We start from the raw sequence: 21030 nt of genomic DNA, 5'->3' as shown, positions 1-21030 counted from the left end.
AATAATGCAGTTTATCTCTAGTTTTTAAAAATTCACATGGTTTAAATCAGTAGTTGACTGGGCACAGTAGTTCACTCCTGTAATCCCAGCAATTTTGGGGGCCCAGGCAGGAGGATTGCTTGAGGTCAAGAGTTGGAGACCAGCCTGGGCCGAGACTCCCATCTTTACAAAAATATATGTTTTAAAGAACAATAAAGCAGCCCTTGGTGATCTAACTTATCGGCCTTAACCTTCCCATGAATTGAGCACAGGCTTGACTCTTCCACTGGGGAGAATGGGGATTTGAAATGCAAAGGAGGTTCTGTTGGGCTACTGCATTAAATTGCATATCCGTCCAGGTAGGATGCTGCATTTCCCATTCTACTTTGAATCATCCTCAGAGATAATTTCCAGACATTTTAGTTAAATTAAATACATTTTAATTGCAGGAATTGCTGGATCCAATCGCCGTGCCTCGTGGATCCTCCACTAAGATCCCAGTTCCCAGACCGAGATCCCCGATTCCCAGATCCCCGTTCCTGAGCTGCAGCAGACTCCCTAGCAGAACTGGGTCCAACCCGCCGGCAAACAATTTTAACATAAACCGTTTTCAACTTGGTAAGAGGAAATCATTTTGGTTTCTATCATAAGTGGTCCACGTAAGTCTATTCTTTCACCTTAAAACTGCTTCAAATTGGAACGGTGCTCCCGGGGACATGGTGAACACTCCAGGGTTTCCAAACCGGGAAAAATGAGACTGCGAGCTAGGGAGGCTGAGGGAAGCGCAGACCCCGCCCCTGGCTCGCCTGCCCCAGCTCCGCCCCAGCGTTTCGTCCGCAGACTCCGCCTCTCCCCAGGCCCCGCCCCCAGAGTGCCCGGGCTCTTTTCCGCGCACGCGCAGTTTTCTGCAGTTCCGGAAGCGGATCGTGTTGGGTGCAGGTGACGCCGCCGAGCGTGAGTGTCCCTCAGTATGGATTAAACTTGCGAACCGCCGTGCCCCGTTTCCGCAGCCAGTTCCCGGGCTCGCTACAGACCTTTTTTTTTTTCTTTCTTTTTTTTTTTTTTGGTGAGACGGAGATTTACTCTTGTTGTCCAGGCGATTTCGGCTCACCGCATCCTCCGCCTCCCAGGTTCAAGCGATTCTCCTGCCTCAGCCTCCCGAGTAGCTGGGATTACAGGCATGTGTCACCACGCCCGGCTAATTTTGTATTTTTAGTAGAGACGGGGTTTCACCGTGTTGCCCAGGCTGATCTCGAACTCCTGACCTCAGGTAATCCGCCCGCCTCGGCCTCCCAAAGTGCTGGGATTACAGGCGTGAGCCACTGCGCCCGGCAGCTACAGAACTTAAGATCCCCGCACCGCGCCCTCCACCCCAGCTGACTCGCGGTGTGGGTTCGGAGTCGCTTCTCTTTGGGTTGAAGTCGCTCTGAGGCTTCTCCCTGTCCCCGGCCTTTCGCGTCTTCCTCCCGCTTAAAACCCTTTCCTGACCCCTCCTCCCGCCCCGGGCTTTTTAAAGTCCTCACCCGCGAGGTGGATTCCCGCCCTGGGCGCCTCCCAGCCTCGCCCTCGTCGGCCCCTGGAGCGCAGCTCCTCAGCCCCGGTACCGGGGAGGCCGCGCCTCTGCCTGGTCCTGGCATCCTGCAGACCCCACCCCTCTCCTAAGGCGCCCTCGCCCCCCACCTCCCTCCTCCTCGTGTCGGGCCCTGCTGCTCCCCAGGCCTCCCCTTCGCAGTCACCGCTTCTCCTGAGCCCGCGCTGGGGAGGTGCCCGGGGCCTGTCCTGTGACACCCGGTGTTCTTGCCTGCCCAGCTCCAGCCCCTGGAAAATGCGCTCCTCCAAGATGCAGGCGTCTTAGTCCAAACCCTCCTGTGAATGTGTGGACCAAGGGGATTAGCAGGTAGAGAAAGGGGCAGAGACAGAGAGAGAAGTAGAAAAACTGAGAGGAAAGAGTGAGGGAAACCCGTAAACAGATGGCAAAGTAGAGGATGGGCGAGGGATTTGCAGATGGTAAGAGAAGGAGCTGAGAAGGCAGAAGGAGAAAAGCGACTGGGGAAATGTAGAGAAAAGCTCGATGTCCAGAGAGATGAAGGACAGCAAGGTAGGGAGAGGGCCAGAAAGTGGGAGGCTCCTCAGACAGAGTCCGGGAGAGGAGGAGGGATTTGGAACCAGGGCAGACAAGCAGCGTGGTGCTGGGACAGCAAGAGGGGACAGCCGGTGACGAGGAGGGCAGAAGGAGAACCACAGCAGGGGGAGGCCTGGGATCCGGGGGTGCCAGAGAGTGGGGCAAGAGGTGTAGAAGGGAAGAGGAGATTCAACAGAGGGAGCAGAGATGGGAGAAGAAAGAGGCAGAAATATATGGAGACTGGGGACAATGAAAAGATTGGGGAGAAAGAGGAATCAGAGTTGAAACAAGGCCCCAGAATGGGACAGAACAGGTGCAAGCGGAGGAAGAAGGGGAGAAATAGCAGGAGATGAGAGGGGCTCAAAACGACGCGCAAAGAACCAGGGGAAAAACACAGAAAATAAAAAATAAGCTAATGTGAGGATGAGAGCTATGTAGAGGATGAGGGAGGGAAACACACAGTATGGAAGCAAGAGAGGGACCCTGAGTCCAGGTGAGTGGTGCGTTGATTAGATGTGATGATGACATTGTGACATTGGTTTCTGGGTTTATAATAATGCAACACATTTAAAATACGTTTACTTAAATTATGCAGTTGCAAATGAGAATGGAAGAAACTCCTTTATGTAAAATGCATAAGATGTGCATTTGACAATTATTAGTATTAGGGTATAGCTTCATTTGCAATCACTATTCAAACCAGAGGGCAGTGACTTCGCTCATTTAGTTTTGAGTCCACCCACTTCCCTTTTCCTGGAATAGGGTAGGGTGTGGGTGAGTGTATGAACTAAGAGGAAAAAATATTTTTCCTTTGATTTTCTTTCCTGTGACACTCAGTACAACAGGGCACATTCTACACAGTGTCTCGCCTCCACTCACGAAAATGTGTGCGGATTTCTCCCACCAACAACCCATTCTCTATCAGACACTAACTGAGTGTCCTATAGTTTAACTCAATTCTGAAACTGTCTACCTGGAGTTAGCATCAGATCCCACTGATTGAGGCTCAGTTCCACGAAATTGCCCCCGCATCAGGTGCCAGTTGTAAGTCTCCCGTTGGTACCTGAACTTCTGAGCGACCAGCTACACATTGGGGATTCCCTTGACATCCCCCTCCCCACCACCTCAGGTTCTATTAATTTGTGAGGGCGGCTCAAAGAACTCAGGGAAAACACTTCACTTAGTTTACACATTTGTTATGAAGGATATTACAGAAGATACAGATGAACAGTCAGAAGGAAGAGCTGTCCTAGAAAGTTAATCAAAGCCGAGGAGGGGTTAAGAGAACCACAGTATTTATCAGGTCACTCAAAAGTATAAGTGACAGTTACCACTGGCATACTGTGTCTGAAGTGGGGGGCAGTTTTAGACTGAGCTCTGAACCTGTAGCACCTCGTCATGCAGTCTTTTTTTTTTTTTCTTTTTGAAACAGTCTCGCTCTGTTGTCCAGGCTGGAGTGCAGTGGCGCAATCTTGGCTCAAGGCAGCCTCTGCCTCCCGAGTTCAAGCGATTCTCCTGCCTGCCTCAGCCTCCCAAGTAGCTGGGATTACAGGTGTGCACCACCACACCCAGCTAATTTTTGTATTTTTAGTAGAGACGAGGTTTTGCCATGTTGGCCATGCTGGTCTCTAACTCCTGGCCTCAAGTGATCCTCCTGCCTTGGCCTCCCAAAGTGCTGGGACTACAGGCGTGAGCACTGTGCCCGGCCCATGCTGTCTTGTAGATAATGTCAGAGTTGAATGAAATTGTAGGACCTCCGCCTCACCCCCCTGAGCTGGGAGTCCCCTGGGAGTCCCCTGGTCATTGTGGGAAAAGCCACACACACATTTTGGTGACTAGAGGTGAAGTATTCTGTGTTTAGTGTGAGAGCAGAATGTAGAGTTGGGTTTTTTCCTGTCTCAAAGACTAAAGGAAAAGACCTCCAAGTGGCCCACCCACCTGTCAGGACCTGTGATCTCTACTCAGTCGTGACTGGGAATGGCCTGTTCCTGCTTCTGGCTGCTGCTGGCCCTGCAATTGTGTACCATGTACCAGCCTCACTCACAGTCTCAGGACAATATGCGTGCCATCAATTTTAACTTTTTTTTTCCTTCACAATCTGTAAAGCTTTCAAAATTTTAACTTCAAGGGAATTCATCCCTGTACCCAGGGAGTGGTGTTCTCCATTAAGACACGTACACAGGGCTGGGCACAGCGGCTTACACCTGTAATCACAACACTTTCAGAGGCCAAGGTGGGAGGATTGCTTGAGTCCAGGAGTTCGAGACCAGCCTGGGCAACATAGCAAGACTCCGTCTCTACGAAAAATAGAAAAAAATAAGCTGGATGTGGTGGCTTGCACCTGCGCTCCCAGCTACTTGCAAGGCTGAGGTGAGAGAATCGCTTGAACATGAGAGCTTGAGGCTGCAGTAAGCCATGTTCATGCTGTCACACTCTGGCCTGGGCAACAGAGTGAGACCCTGTCTCAAAAACAAAAAACAAACACACACACACACGCACACACACACACAGAATAAAGTCTTTTTTTCTTCTACGCTCCATCTTTAAAACAAAAAATACTCTAAATTGGCCAGGCACGGTGGCTGACGCCTGTAATCCCAGCACTTTGAGAGGCCAAGGCAGGTGGATCCCTTGAGGTCAGGAGTTCGAGACCAGCCTGGCCAACATGGTGAAACACGTCTCTACTAAAAATACAAAAATTAGCCAGGCATAGTGGCACGCGCCTGTGATCCCAGCTACTCTGGAGGTTGAGGCAGGAGAATCGCTTGAACCTGGGAGGCGGAGGTTACGGTGAGCTGAGATCACACCATTGCACTCCAGCCTGGGTGACAAGAGTGAGACTTCATCTCAAAAAAAAACAAAACAAAACTCTAAACTACCTTTCAGTCTGTAGTAAGTACTCCTCTTCTATGCTCCATTTAAGAGCACAATACACTACAATTTTTTTTTTTTTTACTTTATGTTCAATTCTTGCCTTCAGTCCTTGCTTGAACTCTTGCTTGAATCAAGCTCTCATACCCAACATTCCACTGATCCTTTCTTTTTCATTTACCAGTGATGGATCCATTTGAAATTCACTGTTTAATTTCCTGTCATCTTTCCATTCCTATCAGTAGCATGTGGCACAGTTGCTCACTTTCTCTTCTATTTTCTTGGCTTTTAGGACATCCCGTTAAGCTTTACACATCTATTTGTTGTAATTTTCTTGTTGCCTCCCTAATCACATTATGCTTTCCTCTTCTTGTGTCTCCAGAACTTTCTGTTCTCTGAACGTGGGCTTAGTCCTCCAGCCACTTTTTTCTCTGTCCACACTCATTGCCTTTCCTTATCAACTCAGTTCATGGCTTTGAACCCCACCTGCACAGCTTCATGTCACCTGCAGGCCTCTCCTGTGAACTCTAGATCCTGCATCTAGGCCTCCCAAAGTGCTGAGGTTACAAGACGTGAGTGACCGTGCCTGGCTAAATTTATTACTTTTTTTTTTTTTTAAGAGAAATGGGGTCTCACTATGTTGTTTAGGCTGGTCTTGAACTCCTGGCCTCAACTGATCTTTCTGCCTCAGCCTCCCAAAGTGCTAGGATTATAGTGTGAGCCACCACGTTCAGCCTCTACCTTTTGTTTCTGAGGCCTGAGATTGGCCTGCAATGCACAGAGAGGTGAGGGAGGCTGTTCTCTGCATGGGGTTTGGTCAGGGCTTGGTCTGTGCCCTGAATGGGGGAGCTCAGTCCAGCCCAGCTCCCAATTGCTGCAGCGTGTGTGTGGGCTTCTCCAGGAGGAGAGCGGGTTCTGAAGAAAGGGGTCAGAAACTCACTTATTAATCTTCTCATAGGAGCTTCTTGTCCCTGCATTGCCCTGGTGCAGTGGGCAGCTGAGACCATCTTTCCACAGGGTGAGGTCTTCCCTGTGTGTGTGTGATTGTGGCATAGGAAGGGGATGTGTTGATTCTGAGCAATAAACAGCACACTTTGGATATTCAATATTGACTTCTAAAGGCACTTTCCTGTTACCTAAGGAAGAACCCTTGAAGAAGAGGAAGAGGAAAGAAAGACAAGTCAGGCATGGCTCTCACCCAGGTAAGGTAATATTATCAGTGGATTGTTCTGTCTCTTATTTCTTCTTGAAATGTCATTCTTTGAAGTTGGGAATCTTTTCTGAGTCTGAAGCGTCCTGCCTGACAGGTTTGCTCGCACTTACGCGTGCCTTCCCTCAGTCCCTCTCATCTCGCTTAGATTCCGTCTCTCGTGACCCAGTGACATGAACTTGGGAAGAGGCTGCACTGGGCATGGTCCTGGGAAGGGCTCACACCCAGACATGGATGGAGACGGGGTGAGGGTCCCATGGTGTCAGTGCTGTTGGGCAGCAGGGATTGTTCAGGGGCCACATCTGGATGCACTGTCAACTCTCTGTGGAGCAGGATGAGAGCAGCTGCACGTGGAAGTCACGTGTTAATGTGCACAAATACTTGCTAAATGATGTAAAATAAGGCTAATAAGGGGAAATTTTTCTGGCTCATTTACATTACATTTGAAGCTCACCAAGTGAGTCACTGTGTTTCTAACCCCAAACTCTTATTAATGACTGGGAATGGAATGGGAATTTTAGACTGACAGACATCAGTGACAGAGGGTTCTTTCATCCCATCATCTATTTTAATACATGAAATCAACCTAAATGGAAAATGCAGGAGAATCATTGAACTATTTTCAGAAAACCCATACAATGGAGACTGGTGTTTCTGCAGGGACCCTTGTGCAACTGGTGCTAGGTGAGAGTGGTTATTATTTTGTTCGGTGATAGGAGCAGAACTTCTTTCCCATTAGAGAGGGTAGAACCATGTTCTTGTTTTGCCAATTATTATTTTTATTTTATTTTTTTTGAGACGGAGTCTTGCTCTGTCGCCCAGGCTGGAGTGCAGTGGCATGATCTCAGCCCAATGCAAGCTCCGCCTCCTGCTTTCACGCCATTCTCCTGCCTCAGCCTCCCAAGTAACTGGGACTACAGGCGCCCGCCACCATGCCCGGCTAATTTTTTGTATTTTTAATAGAGACGGGGTTTCACTGTGTTAGCCAGGATGGTCTCGAACTCCTGACCTCGTGATCCACCTGCCTCGGGCTCCCAAAGTGCTGGGATTACAGGCGTGAGCCACTGCGCCCGGCCTGTTTTACCAATTATTAAATATTCTATTTATTGTATTTATTTATTTTGTGACAGAGTCTCACTCTGTTGCCCAGGCTGGAGTGGTGCAATCTCGGCTCACTGCAACCTCTACCTCCCGGATTCAAGCAATTCTTTCGCCTTAGCCTCCAAAGTAGCTGGGACTACAGTTGCATGCCACCATGCCCAGCTAGTTTTTATATTTTTAGTAGAGACAAGGTTTCACCATGTTGGCCAGGCTGGTCCCAAACTTTTGACCTGAAGTGATCAGCCCACCTTGGCCTCCCAAAACGCTGGGATTACAGGCATGAGCCACCATGCCTGGCCCTTCAGTGAATGTTTTGTTGTGACATTTTAGCCTGCAAATTTTGAAAATTTACATGTTTTCATGTTAGGAAAGATGTATAGCTCGTTCTACATCTTTATTGGAGCCTTCTCTGAATGAGGACAGAGTGGATGTTTTACCTTTTCACTGTTGTTATTACTAAACTGTGTATATGTGACGTGAGTGCGTGTTTTTTTATTAAGCACACATCATGATTTTTTTTTTTTTTTTTTGAGACAGAGTCTCACTCTGTCACCCAGGCTGGAGTGCAGTGGTGCAATCTCGGCTCACTGCAATCTCTGCCTCCCGGGTTCAAGCGATTCTCCTGCCTCACCCTCCTGAGTAGCTGGAATTACAGATGTCCACCACCACACCCGGCTAATTTCTGTATTTTTAGTAGAGATGGTGTTTCACCATGTTGGTCAGGCTGGTCTCGAACTCCTGACCTCGTGATCCGCCCACCTTGGCCTCCCAAAGTGCTGGGATTACAGGTGTGAGCCACTGCACCCAGCCCACACATCATGATTTTAAATAAGTTTTGTGTTTTTTAGCAATTCAAATTGTATCTTAAATATTTTCTGTGTCCTTAAATTTGTTCTCAGCTATCACATTAATGATTTAATAGTAAGAATAGTTACATATTATGGGCATAAATAGATGTGTGTATATATGTAATTACCTTTTATGAAGTTCCATGTTGTTATTCATGAACTTGTTTCAACTTTGCTCATTTAGATCCTTTTCATGTTCTTTTACTTAACTATTTGATTTTTTTTTTTTTTTTTTTTTAGACAGTCTCGCTCTGTCATCCAGGCTGGAGTGCAGTGGCGCAGTCTCGGTTCACTGCAAGCTCCGCCTCCTGGGTTCATGCCATTCTCCTGCCTCAGCCTCCTGAGTAGCTGAGACTACAGGTGCCCGCCACCATGCCTGGCTAATTTTTTTGTATTTTTTTAGTAGAGACGGAGTTTCACCATGTTAGCCAGGATGGTCTTGATCTCCTGACCTCGTGATCTGCCTGCCTCGACCTTCCAAAGTGCTGGGATTATAGGCATGAGCCACCACGCCTGGCCAACTATTTGATTCTTTAGGTTTAATTCTTATTCCCAGACACCTGGATTCAGATGCTTGCTCTGACATTTTAGCTCTTTGTCTTGACGCAAGTTTCTTAGAGTGTCTGTCATATACATTTATCTGCTAGTAAGATGGGAACAGATCTTTCTCTCATGGGCTATCATATTCATATACAAGTTAGTACATGCAGGACATTTATTTAGAATAATGCCAGACTGAGCACGGTGGCTTGCGCCTGTAATCCCAGCACTTTAGGAGGCCAAGGCGGGTGGATCATCTGAGGTCAGGAGTTTGAGACTAGCCTGGTCAACATGGTGAAACCCCATCTCTACTAAAAATACAAAAATTAGCTGGGTGTGGTGGTGGGTGCCCGTAATTCCAGCTACTTGGGAGGCTGAGGCTGGAGAATCGCTTCAACCCAGGAGGCAGAGGTTGCAGTGAACTGAGATCATGCCACTGCACTCCAGCCTGGGTGATAGAGCGACTCTGTCTCAAAAAAATAAGTAAGTAAATAAATAAATAAATAGAATAATGCCTTGCACTTGGGAAGTGCTCAGAAACATCTGTCATTGTTATTGCGATGATCACAGTTTTTAGATTCTGTCCTTTCTTTAAAGTCACTGTACACATTTTCATCTCTTAAGACATCACTCATGCTCTAGATCATCTAAATACTGAATATCACTTGGTGTGTTAGACATAATATATAGCACTTCAATAAAGATAACCCGGTGTTGGTTTTTTATTTGTATATTTGTGTATTTTTTGTATTGTCTACAAAACTGAGAAATCAACACTGATTTAAAGACTATCATAACCTCTTGTAGAAGAGTATAAGAAGACAGAATTAAGGAAACATTCTGCCCAAAAATACCTGTGTGTGTGAGGATGTGGTGAAAACAGACCCAGTTTCTCCTACTGTACTCTCACAACGGAAAACACATCTGTGATCCCAGATGTCCTGGGTTTTCCCACACACACCAAGCGAGCAATTCTGCACTGGACACCAGCTGAGTGACCTCCTATTCAGTTCAATTCTGACACTGTCTACCTGGACATAGCATCAGATCCCACAGGTTGAGGGCTCAATCCAACAAGAGTGTGCCCACTTCAATGCCAGTTGCAAACACAGATGGTCTCTGCTTCTCACTGACTGGCTTATACATCATGAATTCCCGTGACCCCCTCCTCAGGTTTGATTAATTTGCTAGAATGGCTCAGAGAAATCAGGGAAACACTTTATTTATATTGACCCATTTATTATATAGGATATTACAGAGTATACAGATGAACAGCCAGATGTAAGCAGTCTGTTGGGTAAGGTATGGGAGAAGGAGCATGGCGTGGTGGTGCATGCCTGTAATCCCAACTACTTGGGAGGCTGAGTGCTGTCTTTGGTGGGGGTCGGTGGCGGTGTCCTCAGAGCCTCCATGTGTTTCCCTATCCTGAAGCTTGTTCAGGCCCTGTCCTTTCCGGTTATTATGGGGGCTTCATTAAGTGGGCATGATTGCTTACATCTTTGGCTACTGGTGATCAGCTGAGCCTTCAGCCCCCATCCCCTCAGGGTAAGTTGGGGGATGGGGCTCGAAGTCCCAACTCTGTAATCCAGCCTTGGTCTTTCTGGTGACCAACCCGCCATTCTGAAACTATCTTGGGGCCTCCAGCCACCAGTCATCTCATTAGCTTACAAAGGCACTTATCACTCCAGAGATTCCAAGTGAGATGTATGTCAGGAAAGGGGGATGAAGACCATATGTATATTTTATTATATCACAACTTGGATATCGGCCCACTTACTTCAGTTTAATCTATTCTGTCTTCTCATTTTATGTGAAGATTGGAGCTTTTCCTTATATCCCCCTGGTGGATGTGTTTTTCATTTTAGGGACAGGTGACATTCAGGGATGTGGCTATAGAATTCTCTCAGGAGGAGTGGACATGCCTGGACCCCGCTCAGAGGACTTTGTACAGGGACGTGATGTTGGAGAATTATAGGAACCTGGCCTCCCTGGGTGAGGATGACTTTCTTGCAGAAGTCAGGATCTGCCCCTGTGTATCTTTTCATTTTCCATGTGGGTCTCCTGGGAGCTCCTGCATTGCTTGGCTGAGACTGAAGCTGTGTTGACTGAAAAATGAAAATCTCCATAATGTGGAAACTGGATTTTAATTTTCCTCTTCCTGATGTCACTGGAGGGTTTCAGGACTTTTAAAATATCCAATTCCCTGTTTTCTATCCCCATGCTTTGATTCAGTGGTTTTGGGATGAGAGCTATATATTTGCATATTATAGTGTTTCCTAACAATTTATAAAGAAGCATTTAGTGGATGAATTTTTGAAGTGTTTTTTTAGATACAGCTGTAAAGTCCTCCCTCCTCATGTAAACATAGGACTGGGACTCTGGAAAATCTACAGCCCATTGTTTTCCTTTCTTTTCATAAGCAGGAATCTCTTGTTTTGACCTCAGTATTATCTCTATGTTGGAGCAAGGGAAGGAGCCTTTCACTGTGGAGAGCCAAGTACAAATAGCAAGAAACCCAGATGGATGGGAATGGATCAAAGCTGTGATCACAGGTAAGAGTTCAGATGGGTAGAGAAAATGCCGTTTATTAAATAGTGTTTGGGAAACTCTATGCAAATCTGAGAGTTCTGTGGGAAAACAGAAGTTTGAATTCTGTGACCTCAGAACAGAAATCTTTATTTGCCCCCTTTTGTCTATCCTTTAGACTTGTACTAGTTTATCCTTTCACCTTCCAGTGGTGCTGCAGCTCAGACAAAGGCAAAGTCTTTATCATGATGGACAACACTGTTTTCTAGCTTCTGAGAACTCTGGTTCCTTGACTCCGTGTGGCACAGGGAGGGCTGTTACAAAAGGGTTATTTCATCTCCTTTGGTGTTTCCTTCTGTAGTTGATTCTATCTGATGCCCAGTTCTCAGTCTTACAGATCCAAATTCTATATAGTTAGCTAAATTTTAAGAGTGTTTTAGTGGAGTTGTTAGGTTTTTCTAAATATAAAATCATGTCATCTGCAAAGAAGTATATTTTGACTTCTTCCTTTTCAATTTGTATGCTTTTTATTTCTTTCTCTTGCCTAATTGCTTTGGCTAGAACATCAATGCTATGTTGAATAGAAGTAGTGAAAGTGGACATCCTTGTCTTTCAGATCTTAGCAGAAAGGCTTTCAGTTTTTTCTTATTTAGTACATTCCCGCTGGATTTGTCATATATGGCTTTTATCATGCTTAGGTATGTTTTTTCTGTACCCAAGTTATTGAGACTTTTTATTAGGAAGAGATAATGATTTTATTGAGTCATTTCCCAGCATCTATTGAAATGATAATATGCTTCTTGTCTTTGATTCTGTTGATGTGATGAATCACATTAATTGATTTGTGTGTATTAAACTATCCTTGCATTCCTGGAATAGATCCCACTTGATCATGGTGAATGTCTTTTTAATGTGTTGTTGAATTCTATTTTGTCAAGGATTTTTGCATGTATATTCATCAGGGGTAGTGGCCTATAGTTTTCTTTTTGTTGTGGTGTCCTTGTCTGCTTTTTGGTATCAGGGTAATGCTGGCCTGATAAAATGAGTTTGGAAATATGTGCTGCCTTCAATTTTTGAAATAGTTTGAGTAGAATTAGTATTCTTTATTTTTTCTTTTCTTTCTTTATTATTATTATTATTTGAGATAGTCTCTCTCTCTCTATCTCACCCAGACTGGAGTTCAGTGGCACAATCATACCTTACTGCAAACTCAGACTCTTGGGCTCAACTGACCCTCCCTCCACATCCTCCCCAGTAGCTGGGGTTACAGGCACACACTACCATGCCCAACTAATTGTGTTTTTTTGTTTGTTTGTTTGTTTGTTTTTGAGATGCAGTCTCGTTCTCTTGTCCAGGCTGGAATGCAGTGGCGTAATTTTGGCTCACTGCAACCTCTGCCTCCCAGGTTCAAATGATTCTCCTGCCTCTGCCTCCCAAGTAGCTGGGATTACAGGCGTGTGCCACCACACTTGGCTGATTTTTGTATTTTTAGTAGAGTTGGGGTTTCACCATGTTGGCCAGGCTGGTCTTGAACTCCTTACCTCAGGTGATCCACCTGCCTCAACCACCCAAAGTGCTGGGATTACAGGCGTGAGCCACCGTGCCTGGCCAAATCCTTTTTTATTTTTTAGTAGAGCTGAGGTCTTGCTGTGTTTCCCAGGCTGCTCTCAAACTTCTGGCATCAAGCAATCCTCCCATCTTAGCCTCCCAAACTGTTGGGATTACAGGCGTGAGCTAACATGCCTAGCCAGTATTAGTTCTTCTTCAAGTGTTTGGTAGAATTCAGCAGTGAATCCATTCAATCCTGGGCTTTTCTTCTACATGAAATTTTTTTTTTTTTCCAGCTTCAATTTTGTTATTAGTGTCTTCAGGTCTTCTATTTCTTCATGTTTCAATCTTGATAGGTTGTATGTGTCCAGAAATGTATCCCTTTCTTCTAGGTTTTTAAATTTGTATGTAGTTGTTCATAATTGTCCCTAATGGTCCTTTGTGTATCTATGGTATCAGTTCTAATGTTTTCTGTTTTGTCTCTGATTTTATTAATTTGGGTGTACCTCCCCCCACCTTTTATTTCAGTTTAGCTAAAAGTTTGTCGATGTTGCTTATCTTTTAGAAAAACCTACTTTTCAAGCTAGGCATGGTGCCTCAGGCCTGTAATCCCAGGAACTTGGGAGACTGAGAAAGGAGAATTGCTTGAGGCGGGGAGTTCAAACCAGCCTGGGCAACATAGAAAGAGACCCCATCTCTAAAAATAAAACAAAAATTAGCCAAGCATGGTAGTGCGTTTCTGTAGTCCCAGCTACTTGGGAGGCTGAGGGAGGAGGATCAGTTAAACCCAGGAGTTCAAGGCTGCAGTGAGTTATGACTGGGCCACTGTACTCCAGCCTGTGTGAGAGAGGTAGACCCCATCTCTAAAAAAAAATTTTTTTAGGCCGGGCGCGGTGGCTCACACCTGTAATCCCAGCACTTTGGGAGGCTAAGGTGGGTGGACCACCTGAGGTTGGGAATTCAAGACCGGCCTGACCAACATGGAGAAACCCCATCTCTACTAAAAATACAAAATTAGCCGGGCGTGGTGGCACATGCCTGTAATCCCAGCTACTTGGGAGGCTGAGGCAGGGGAATCTCTCGAACTCGGGAGGCAGAGGTTATGGTGAGCTGGTATCATGCCACTGCATTCCAGCCCAGGCAACAGGAGCAAAACTCCATCTCAAAAAAAAAAAAATTTTTTTTTTAATCCTACTTTTCATTTTATTGATCTTAGATTTTTTTTTAGTCTTTATTTTGGTTAGTTCTACTGTGATCTTTATTATTCCTTTCCCTCTACTACTTTTGGGTTTGGTTTGTTCTTGCTTTTCTAGTTCCTTGAGTTGTATCATTAGGTGCTTTATTTGTTGACTTACTGTTTTTTTGATATAGGTGTTTATTGCTACAAACTTTCCTCTTTTTGCTGCTTTTTCTGTATCCTATAGATTGTGCTGTTTTGCATTTTAATTTGTTTCAGGAAATTTTTAGCCAGGCATGGTGGCTCATGCCTGGAATCCCAGCACCTTAGGAGGCTGAGGCAGGCGGATTGCTTGAGCTCAGGAGTTTGAGACCTGCCTGAGCAACATGTCCAAACTCTGTCTTGGTAAAATATACAAAAATTAGCTGGGCATGGTCGTGTGTGCCTGTGGTCTCTGCTACTTGGGGGGCTGAGGTGGGTGGATTGCTTGAGCCCAGGAAGTGGAGGTTGCAGTGGGCTGAGATCACACCATTGCACTCCAGTGTAGGTGACAGAGCAAGACCCTATCTCAAAAAAAAAAAAAAAAAAAAAAGAAATGTTTTATTTCCTTCTTAATTTCTTCATTAACTCAATGGCTGTTCAGGAATATGTTGTCTAATTTCCATGTGTTTGTGTATCTTCTTTTTTTTTTTTTTTTTCTAGACAGACTCTTGCTCTGTCACCCAGGCTGGAGTGCATGGCACAATCTTGGCTCACTGCATCCTCCACCTCCTGGGATCAAGCAATTCTCCTGCCTCAGCCTCCCGAGTAGCTAGGATTATAGGCGTGTGCCACCACGCCTGGCTAATTTTTGTGTTTTTAGTAGAAACAGGGTTTCACCATGTTGGCCAGGCTGGTCTTGAACTCCTGACGCCAGGTGATCTGCCCAACTTTGGCCTCCCTAAGTGCTGGGATTACAGGTGTGAGCCATCACGCCCAGCCATGTTTGTGTATCTTCTGAGGCTCTTCTTGTTGGTTTCTAGTGTTATTTTATTGTGGTCAGAAAAGATACTAGATACAATTTTGACTTTTTTGAATTTATTGAGACTTGTTTGGTGTCTTAACATATAATCTATCCTGAAGCATAATCCATGTGCTGATGAGAAGAATATGTATTTTGCAACAGCTGGATAAAATGGTCTGTAAACGTCTGTTAGGGCATGGAACATACCTGTAATTTTACCTACTTGGGAGGCTGAGGAGAGAGGAATGCTTAAGGCCAGAAGTTCAAGGCTGCAGTGCACTGTGAACTCACCTGTGACTAGGCAATGGACCACAGCCTGGGCAACACAGGGAGATCCCATCTGTTTAAAATAGAAAAAAAATTTAAAAAGTCTTTTTTTAGGTCCATTTAGTCTGCAGTATATTTTAACTCTAATTTTTTTTTTATTGGTTTTCTGCCTGGATGACCTATTCATTACCAAAAATTGTGTTTTGAAGTCCCCTAATATTATTGTATTGCTACCTGTCTGTCCCTTTAGATTTATTAACATTAGCTTTACATATTTGGGTGTGTACGTATTTATTATATCCTTTTGCTAAGTTGATCCTTTTCTCATTATATACTGACTTTGTCTCTTTTTACACTTATTGACTTAAAGTCTATTTTATCTAAGTATACCTACTACTGCTCTTTTTTGATTTCTAGTTCCATGAAATATCTTTTTCCATCCCCTCACTTTTTGTCTACATGTATCCTTATAGGTGAAGTGAGTTTGTTGTAGGCAACATATAGTTAGCTGTATGTTTTATAATCCATTCAGCAGGCCTCTCTCTTGTAATTGGAGAATTTAGTCCATTTCTATTTAATGTAATTATTGATAGGTAAGGACTTATACTACCAGAGAAAATCACTTAAACACAAAGGAAGACAGTAAGAAAGAAAGCAAGAGAGAAGTTAGAAAACAATTAGAAAAGAAGTAACAAAATGGCAGTATGTTTTAATTCATTGCTTTTTATTATTAATATGTCTATTACAGGCTTTTACTTTGTGGTCACCATAAAATAAGGCTTACATCTCACACCAGTTAGAATGGCGATCATTAAAAAGTCAGGAAACAACAGGTGCTGGAGAGGATGTGGAGAAATAGGAACACTTTTACACTGTTGGTGGGACTGTAAACTAGTTCAACCATTGTGGAAGTCAGTGTGGCGATTCCTCAGGGATCTAGAACTAGAAATACCATTTGACCCAGCAATCCCATTACTGGGTATATACCCAAAGGATTATAAATCATGCTGCTATAAAGACACACGCACACGTATGTTTATTGTGGCACTATTCACAATAGCAAAGTCTTGGAACCAACCCAAATGTCCAACAATGATAGACTGGATTAAGAAAATGTGGCACATATACACCATGGAATACTATGCAGCCATAAAAAATGATGAGTTCATGTCCTTTTTAGGGACATGGATGAAGCTGGAAACCATCATTCTCAGCAAACTATTGCAAGGACAAAAAACCAAACACCACATGTTCTCACTCATAGGTGGGAATTGAACAATGAGAACACATGGACACAGGAAGGGGAACATCACACTCTGGGGACTGTTGTGGGGTGGGGGGAGGGGGGAGGGATAGCATTAGGAGATATACCTAATGTTAAATGACGAGTTAATGGGTGCAGCACACCAACATGGCACATATATACATATGTAACTAACCTGCACATTGTGCACAGGTACCCTAAAACTTAAAGTATAATAAAAAATAAATAAGGCTTATAAAAACATCCTATAACTTTTAACAATTTATCTCAAATCAATATCAACTTATCTTTGATTGCAAAAAAAGAAACTAAAACCTCTGTGCATGTTCGTTCCCTTCTCACCCTGCATTTTGAATTTTTTATGTCGCAATTTATGTTGTGTACTGCCTATCACTTAACAAACTGTTGTGCTTATTTTTAATAGTTTTATCTTTCAGCCCTCTTAGTAAATATATAAATGGTTTGCACACCATGATTATGATATTAATATTAGTGTAACAGTTACATTGTGTCATTTTCTTTGGATTTGAAGAACTCCCTTTATCATTTCTTGTAAAACAGGTCTGATCATGGTAAATTCCCTTAGCTTTGTTTGTCTGGGGAAGACTTTCTCTCCTTTATGACTGAACGATTGCTTTGCTGGCTACAGTATTGTAGGTTGGGAACTAGGCTTCCATACTATTAATTTGAATTACATGGAATCAACTTTTCTTTATTAAACAATCCTCTTTCCTTTGTGTTCCTAAAAATTGAATATTATTGTTCTGAAGTTTCATAAATCTGTTTAATATAAGAATTGCTTTTGGTTTAATATTGTTTTTCGGTGTAATATTGTTTTTCGGTGTAAAATACTTGTTTACATACTACAATTAATTGGAAACCTATGGATCTTTATATCTTGTAGCTCTCTCTTCCGAATTTGTAATGAAAGATTTACCACACAAAGGGAAGAGTAATACAGGAGAAGTATTCCAAACAGTGATGTTGGAAAGACAGGAAAGCCAAGACATTGAAGGATGTTCCTTCAGGGAACTCCAGAAAAATACACATGACCTTGAGTATCAATGCAGAGATGCTGAAGGAAATTACAAAGGAGTGCTTTTGACCCAAGAAGGCAGTCTCACTCATGGAAGAGATGAACATGATAAAAGAGATGCAAGAAACAAGCTTATTAAAAATCAGCTTGGATTAAGCCTTCAGTCACATCTGCCTGAACTGCAGCTTTTTCAATATGAAGGGAAAATTTATGAATGTAATCAGGTTGAGAAGTCTTTCAACAATAATTCCTTAGTTTCACCACCTCAACAAATGCCTTATAATGTCAAAACCCACATTTCTAAGAAATATCTCAAAGATTTTATCTCTTCTTTATTACTCACACAGGGGCAAAAAGCAAATAATTGGGGAAGCCCTTACAAATCTAACGGATGTGGCATGGTCTTTCCTCAAAATTCACACCTTGCAAGTCATCAGAGAAGTCATACTAAAGAGAAACCTTACAAATGTTATGAGTGTGGCAAAGCCTTTAGAACACGTTCAAACCTAACTACCCATCAGGTGATCCATACTGGTGAAAAACGTTACAAATGTAATGAGTGTGGTAAGGTCTTTAGTCGAAATTCACAACTCTCACAACATCAGAAAATTCACACTGGAGAGAAACCTTATAAATGTAACGAATGTGGCAAGGTCTTCACTCAGAATTCACACCTTGTAAGACATCGAGGAATTCATACTGGAGAGAAACCTTACAAGTGTAATGAGTGTGGGAAAGCCTTTAGAGCTCGTTCAAGCTTAGCTATCCATCAGGCAACCCACAGTGGAGAAAAACCTTACAAATGTAATGAATGTGGCAAGGTCTTCACTCAAAATTCACACCTTACAAATCACTGGAGAATTCACACTGGAGAGAAACCTTACAAGTGTAATGAGTGCGGCAAAGCCTTTGGTGTTCGTTCAAGCCTAGCTATTCATCTGGTAATTCACACCGGAGAAAAGCCTTACAAATGTCATGAATGCGGCAAGGTCTTTAGGCGTAATTCACACCTTGCAAGGCATCAGCTAATTCATACTGGAGAGAAACCTTATAAGTGTAATGAGTGTGGCAAAGCCTTTAGAGCACATTCAAACCTAACTACCCATCAGGTCATCCATACTGGAGAAAAGCCTTACAAATGTAATGAATGTGGCAAGGTCTTCACTCAAAATTCACACCTTGCAAATCATCAAAGAATTCATACTGGAGTGAAACCTTATATGTGTAATGAGTGTGGCAAAGCCTTCAGTGTGTATTCAAGCCTAACTACCCATCAGGTCATCCATACTGGAGAAAAACCTTACAAATGTAATGAGTGTGGCAAGGTCTTCACTCAGAATTCACACCTTGCAAGACATCGGGGAATTCATACTGGAGAGAAACCTTATAAATGTAATGAATGTGGCAAGGTCTTTAGGCATAATTCATACCTTTCAAGGCATCAGCGAATTCATACTGGAGAGAAACCTTACAAGTATAATGAGTATGGCAAAGCCTTTAGTGAACATTCAAACCTAACTACCCATCAGGTCATCCATACTGGTGAAAAACCTTACAAATGTAATGAGTGTGGCAAGGTCTTCACTCAGAATTCACATCTTGCAAGACATCGGAGAGTTCATACTGGAGTGAAACCTTACCAGTGTAATGAATGTGGCAAAGCCTTTAGTCAAACATCAAAGCTTGCAAGGCATCAGAGAGTTCATACTGGAGAGAAACCATATGAGTGTAATCAGTGTGGGAAAGCCTTTAGTGTCCGTTCAAGCCTAACTACCCATCAGGCAATCCATACTGGAAAAAAACCTTACAAATGCAATGAGTGTGGGAAGGTCTTCACTCAGAATTCACACCTTGCAAGACATCGGGGAATTCATACTGGAGAGAAACCTTACAAGTGTAATGAGTGTGGCAAAGCCTTTAGTCAAACTTCAAAACTTGCAAGGCATCAGAGAATTCATACCAGAGAGAAACCATATGAGTGTGGGAAACCCTTTAGTATCTGTTCAAGCCTAACTACCCATCAGACAATCCATACTGCTGGAAAACCTTACAAATGTAATGTGTGGAAAGTTCTAAAGTCAGAGTTCAAACCTTGCAAGCCATCACAGAGTTCATAGTGGAGAGAAACCTTACAAATGAAGGTGGTAACTTTTGCAGTTAGAATTCATTCCTTTGACAACATCAGAGAATTTATGCCTGAGAGATTCCTTGAAAATGCAATGACTGGCTGGGTGCAGTGGCTCACGCCTGTAATCCCAACACTTTGGGAGTCCGAGGCAGGTGGATCACCTGAGGTCAGGAGTTCAAGACCAGCCTGACCAACATGGTGAAACCCCATTTCTACTAAAAGTACACAATTAGCTAGGCCTGGTGGCGTGCGCCTGTAATCCCAGCTATATAGGAGGCTGAAGCAGGAGAATCACTTGGACCCAGGAGGCGGAGGTTGCAGTGAGCCAAGATCGTGCCAATGCACTCCATCCTGGGCAAAAAGAGCACAACTCCATCTTAAAGGGAAAAAAAAATGCAATGACTGTGGCAAACTCCTCATGAATTCAAGTATTAATAGACATCCAAGAGTCCATAATAATGAGAAATCACATAAATGTACTGTGTGTGGCAGAGGCTTTATTCAGGCCTCACAGCTTTGCAGGCATTAAAATCTATGTATTTGATGGAACCACACAAATGTAATGTGTAAGAGCATCCTGAAGCTCTTACTCTAAGACTGTAACTGTAGGTAAGGATTCATACAAAGAGTGACTCAGTCTCCAGTTCTTTGATTCACTTTTAATATGATAAACTGCACAATAATTACACGTTCCAATATGGTAAAACTTAAGACATTATATATTTCAAAGGTCAAAGGACATTTGGAAATGGCTACTTACCTTCAGATTATAAAATCTTTTATTCCATTGTTTGAGGTTTCTCAAAAAGGCTACTGTTTGTGACTTTCAACCTGAACTATGGATCTGTGGCTATTTTGCATCCTTAAGCACCTTTCGTGGTGCCTATCTGGGGAAGAACCACAGTATGGAAAGGCTTACTTCATTACATGAGGATCATTTTTATCCATGTTTATTGAAGAAGGAGGACTCTGCCTTGTAAAATTAAATATTCTCTCAATTGAGAGACCATGGTTTAGGGGCAGAAAATAATGTAAAACTATGATATCAATCATCATACTGATTGTGTTCAGGGTGCTTTTCTGAGAGAAAGACACCATGGGTTTTAGGCAAGTAAGGCTCTACCTGCATTGAGCAGGCCAAGACCTCAGGACACTGGAATTTTTATGAGAGGAAAGTAATAAGTTATTAGTGACTGATTATGTGATAGGAATAGTGCAGGGGATATGGTTGCCACTTTCTCTACTGAATGGCAATAGCTGTTTTATAGCAGAGATTGATGAAAAATAGGCTTATTTTTGAAATTGAAGAGGTAACAGTTATTAGAGTGGAGAGCTTGGTCAGAAAAACCAGAATACCATGTTTTCTTTTTTTTTTTTAGTAGAATTCACACTAATTGCTTGAATTACATT

General features: G+C 43.4%; 1 protein-coding gene across 6 annotated transcripts; it reads left to right on the top strand.

Moving 5' to 3' along the window:
- The first annotated feature begins 206 nt into the window (after positions 1–206).
- On the top strand, positions 207–20677 carry ZNF347 (zinc finger protein 347). 6 transcript variants are annotated; one of them, XM_034944508.1, is made up of 5 exons: positions 207–933; positions 6114–6174; positions 10537–10663; positions 11092–11223; positions 17361–20677. In XM_034944508.1, exons 2-5 carry the CDS (start codon positions 6160–6162, stop codon positions 19607–19609), a joined length of 2523 nt encoding a protein of 840 aa, XP_034800399.1. In that variant the 5' UTR covers positions 207–933; positions 6114–6159; the 3' UTR covers positions 19610–20677. The 6 variants fall into 6 exon arrangements, with proteins under 6 accessions (XP_034800399.1, XP_034800398.1, XP_063456661.1 ...); XM_034944507.3 differs by having other exon boundaries at positions 207–1249; XM_024926657.3 differs by having other exon boundaries at positions 208–933; positions 11095–11223.
- The last annotated feature ends 353 nt before the right edge of the window (positions 20678–21030 follow it).

This window comes from Pan paniscus, chromosome 20 (genome assembly GCF_029289425.2).
Source record: "Pan paniscus chromosome 20, NHGRI_mPanPan1-v2.0_pri, whole genome shotgun sequence".
NCBI classification, from domain to species: domain Eukaryota; kingdom Metazoa; phylum Chordata; class Mammalia; order Primates; family Hominidae; genus Pan; species Pan paniscus.
This window is presented reverse-complemented; position numbering and strand designations above follow the sequence as displayed.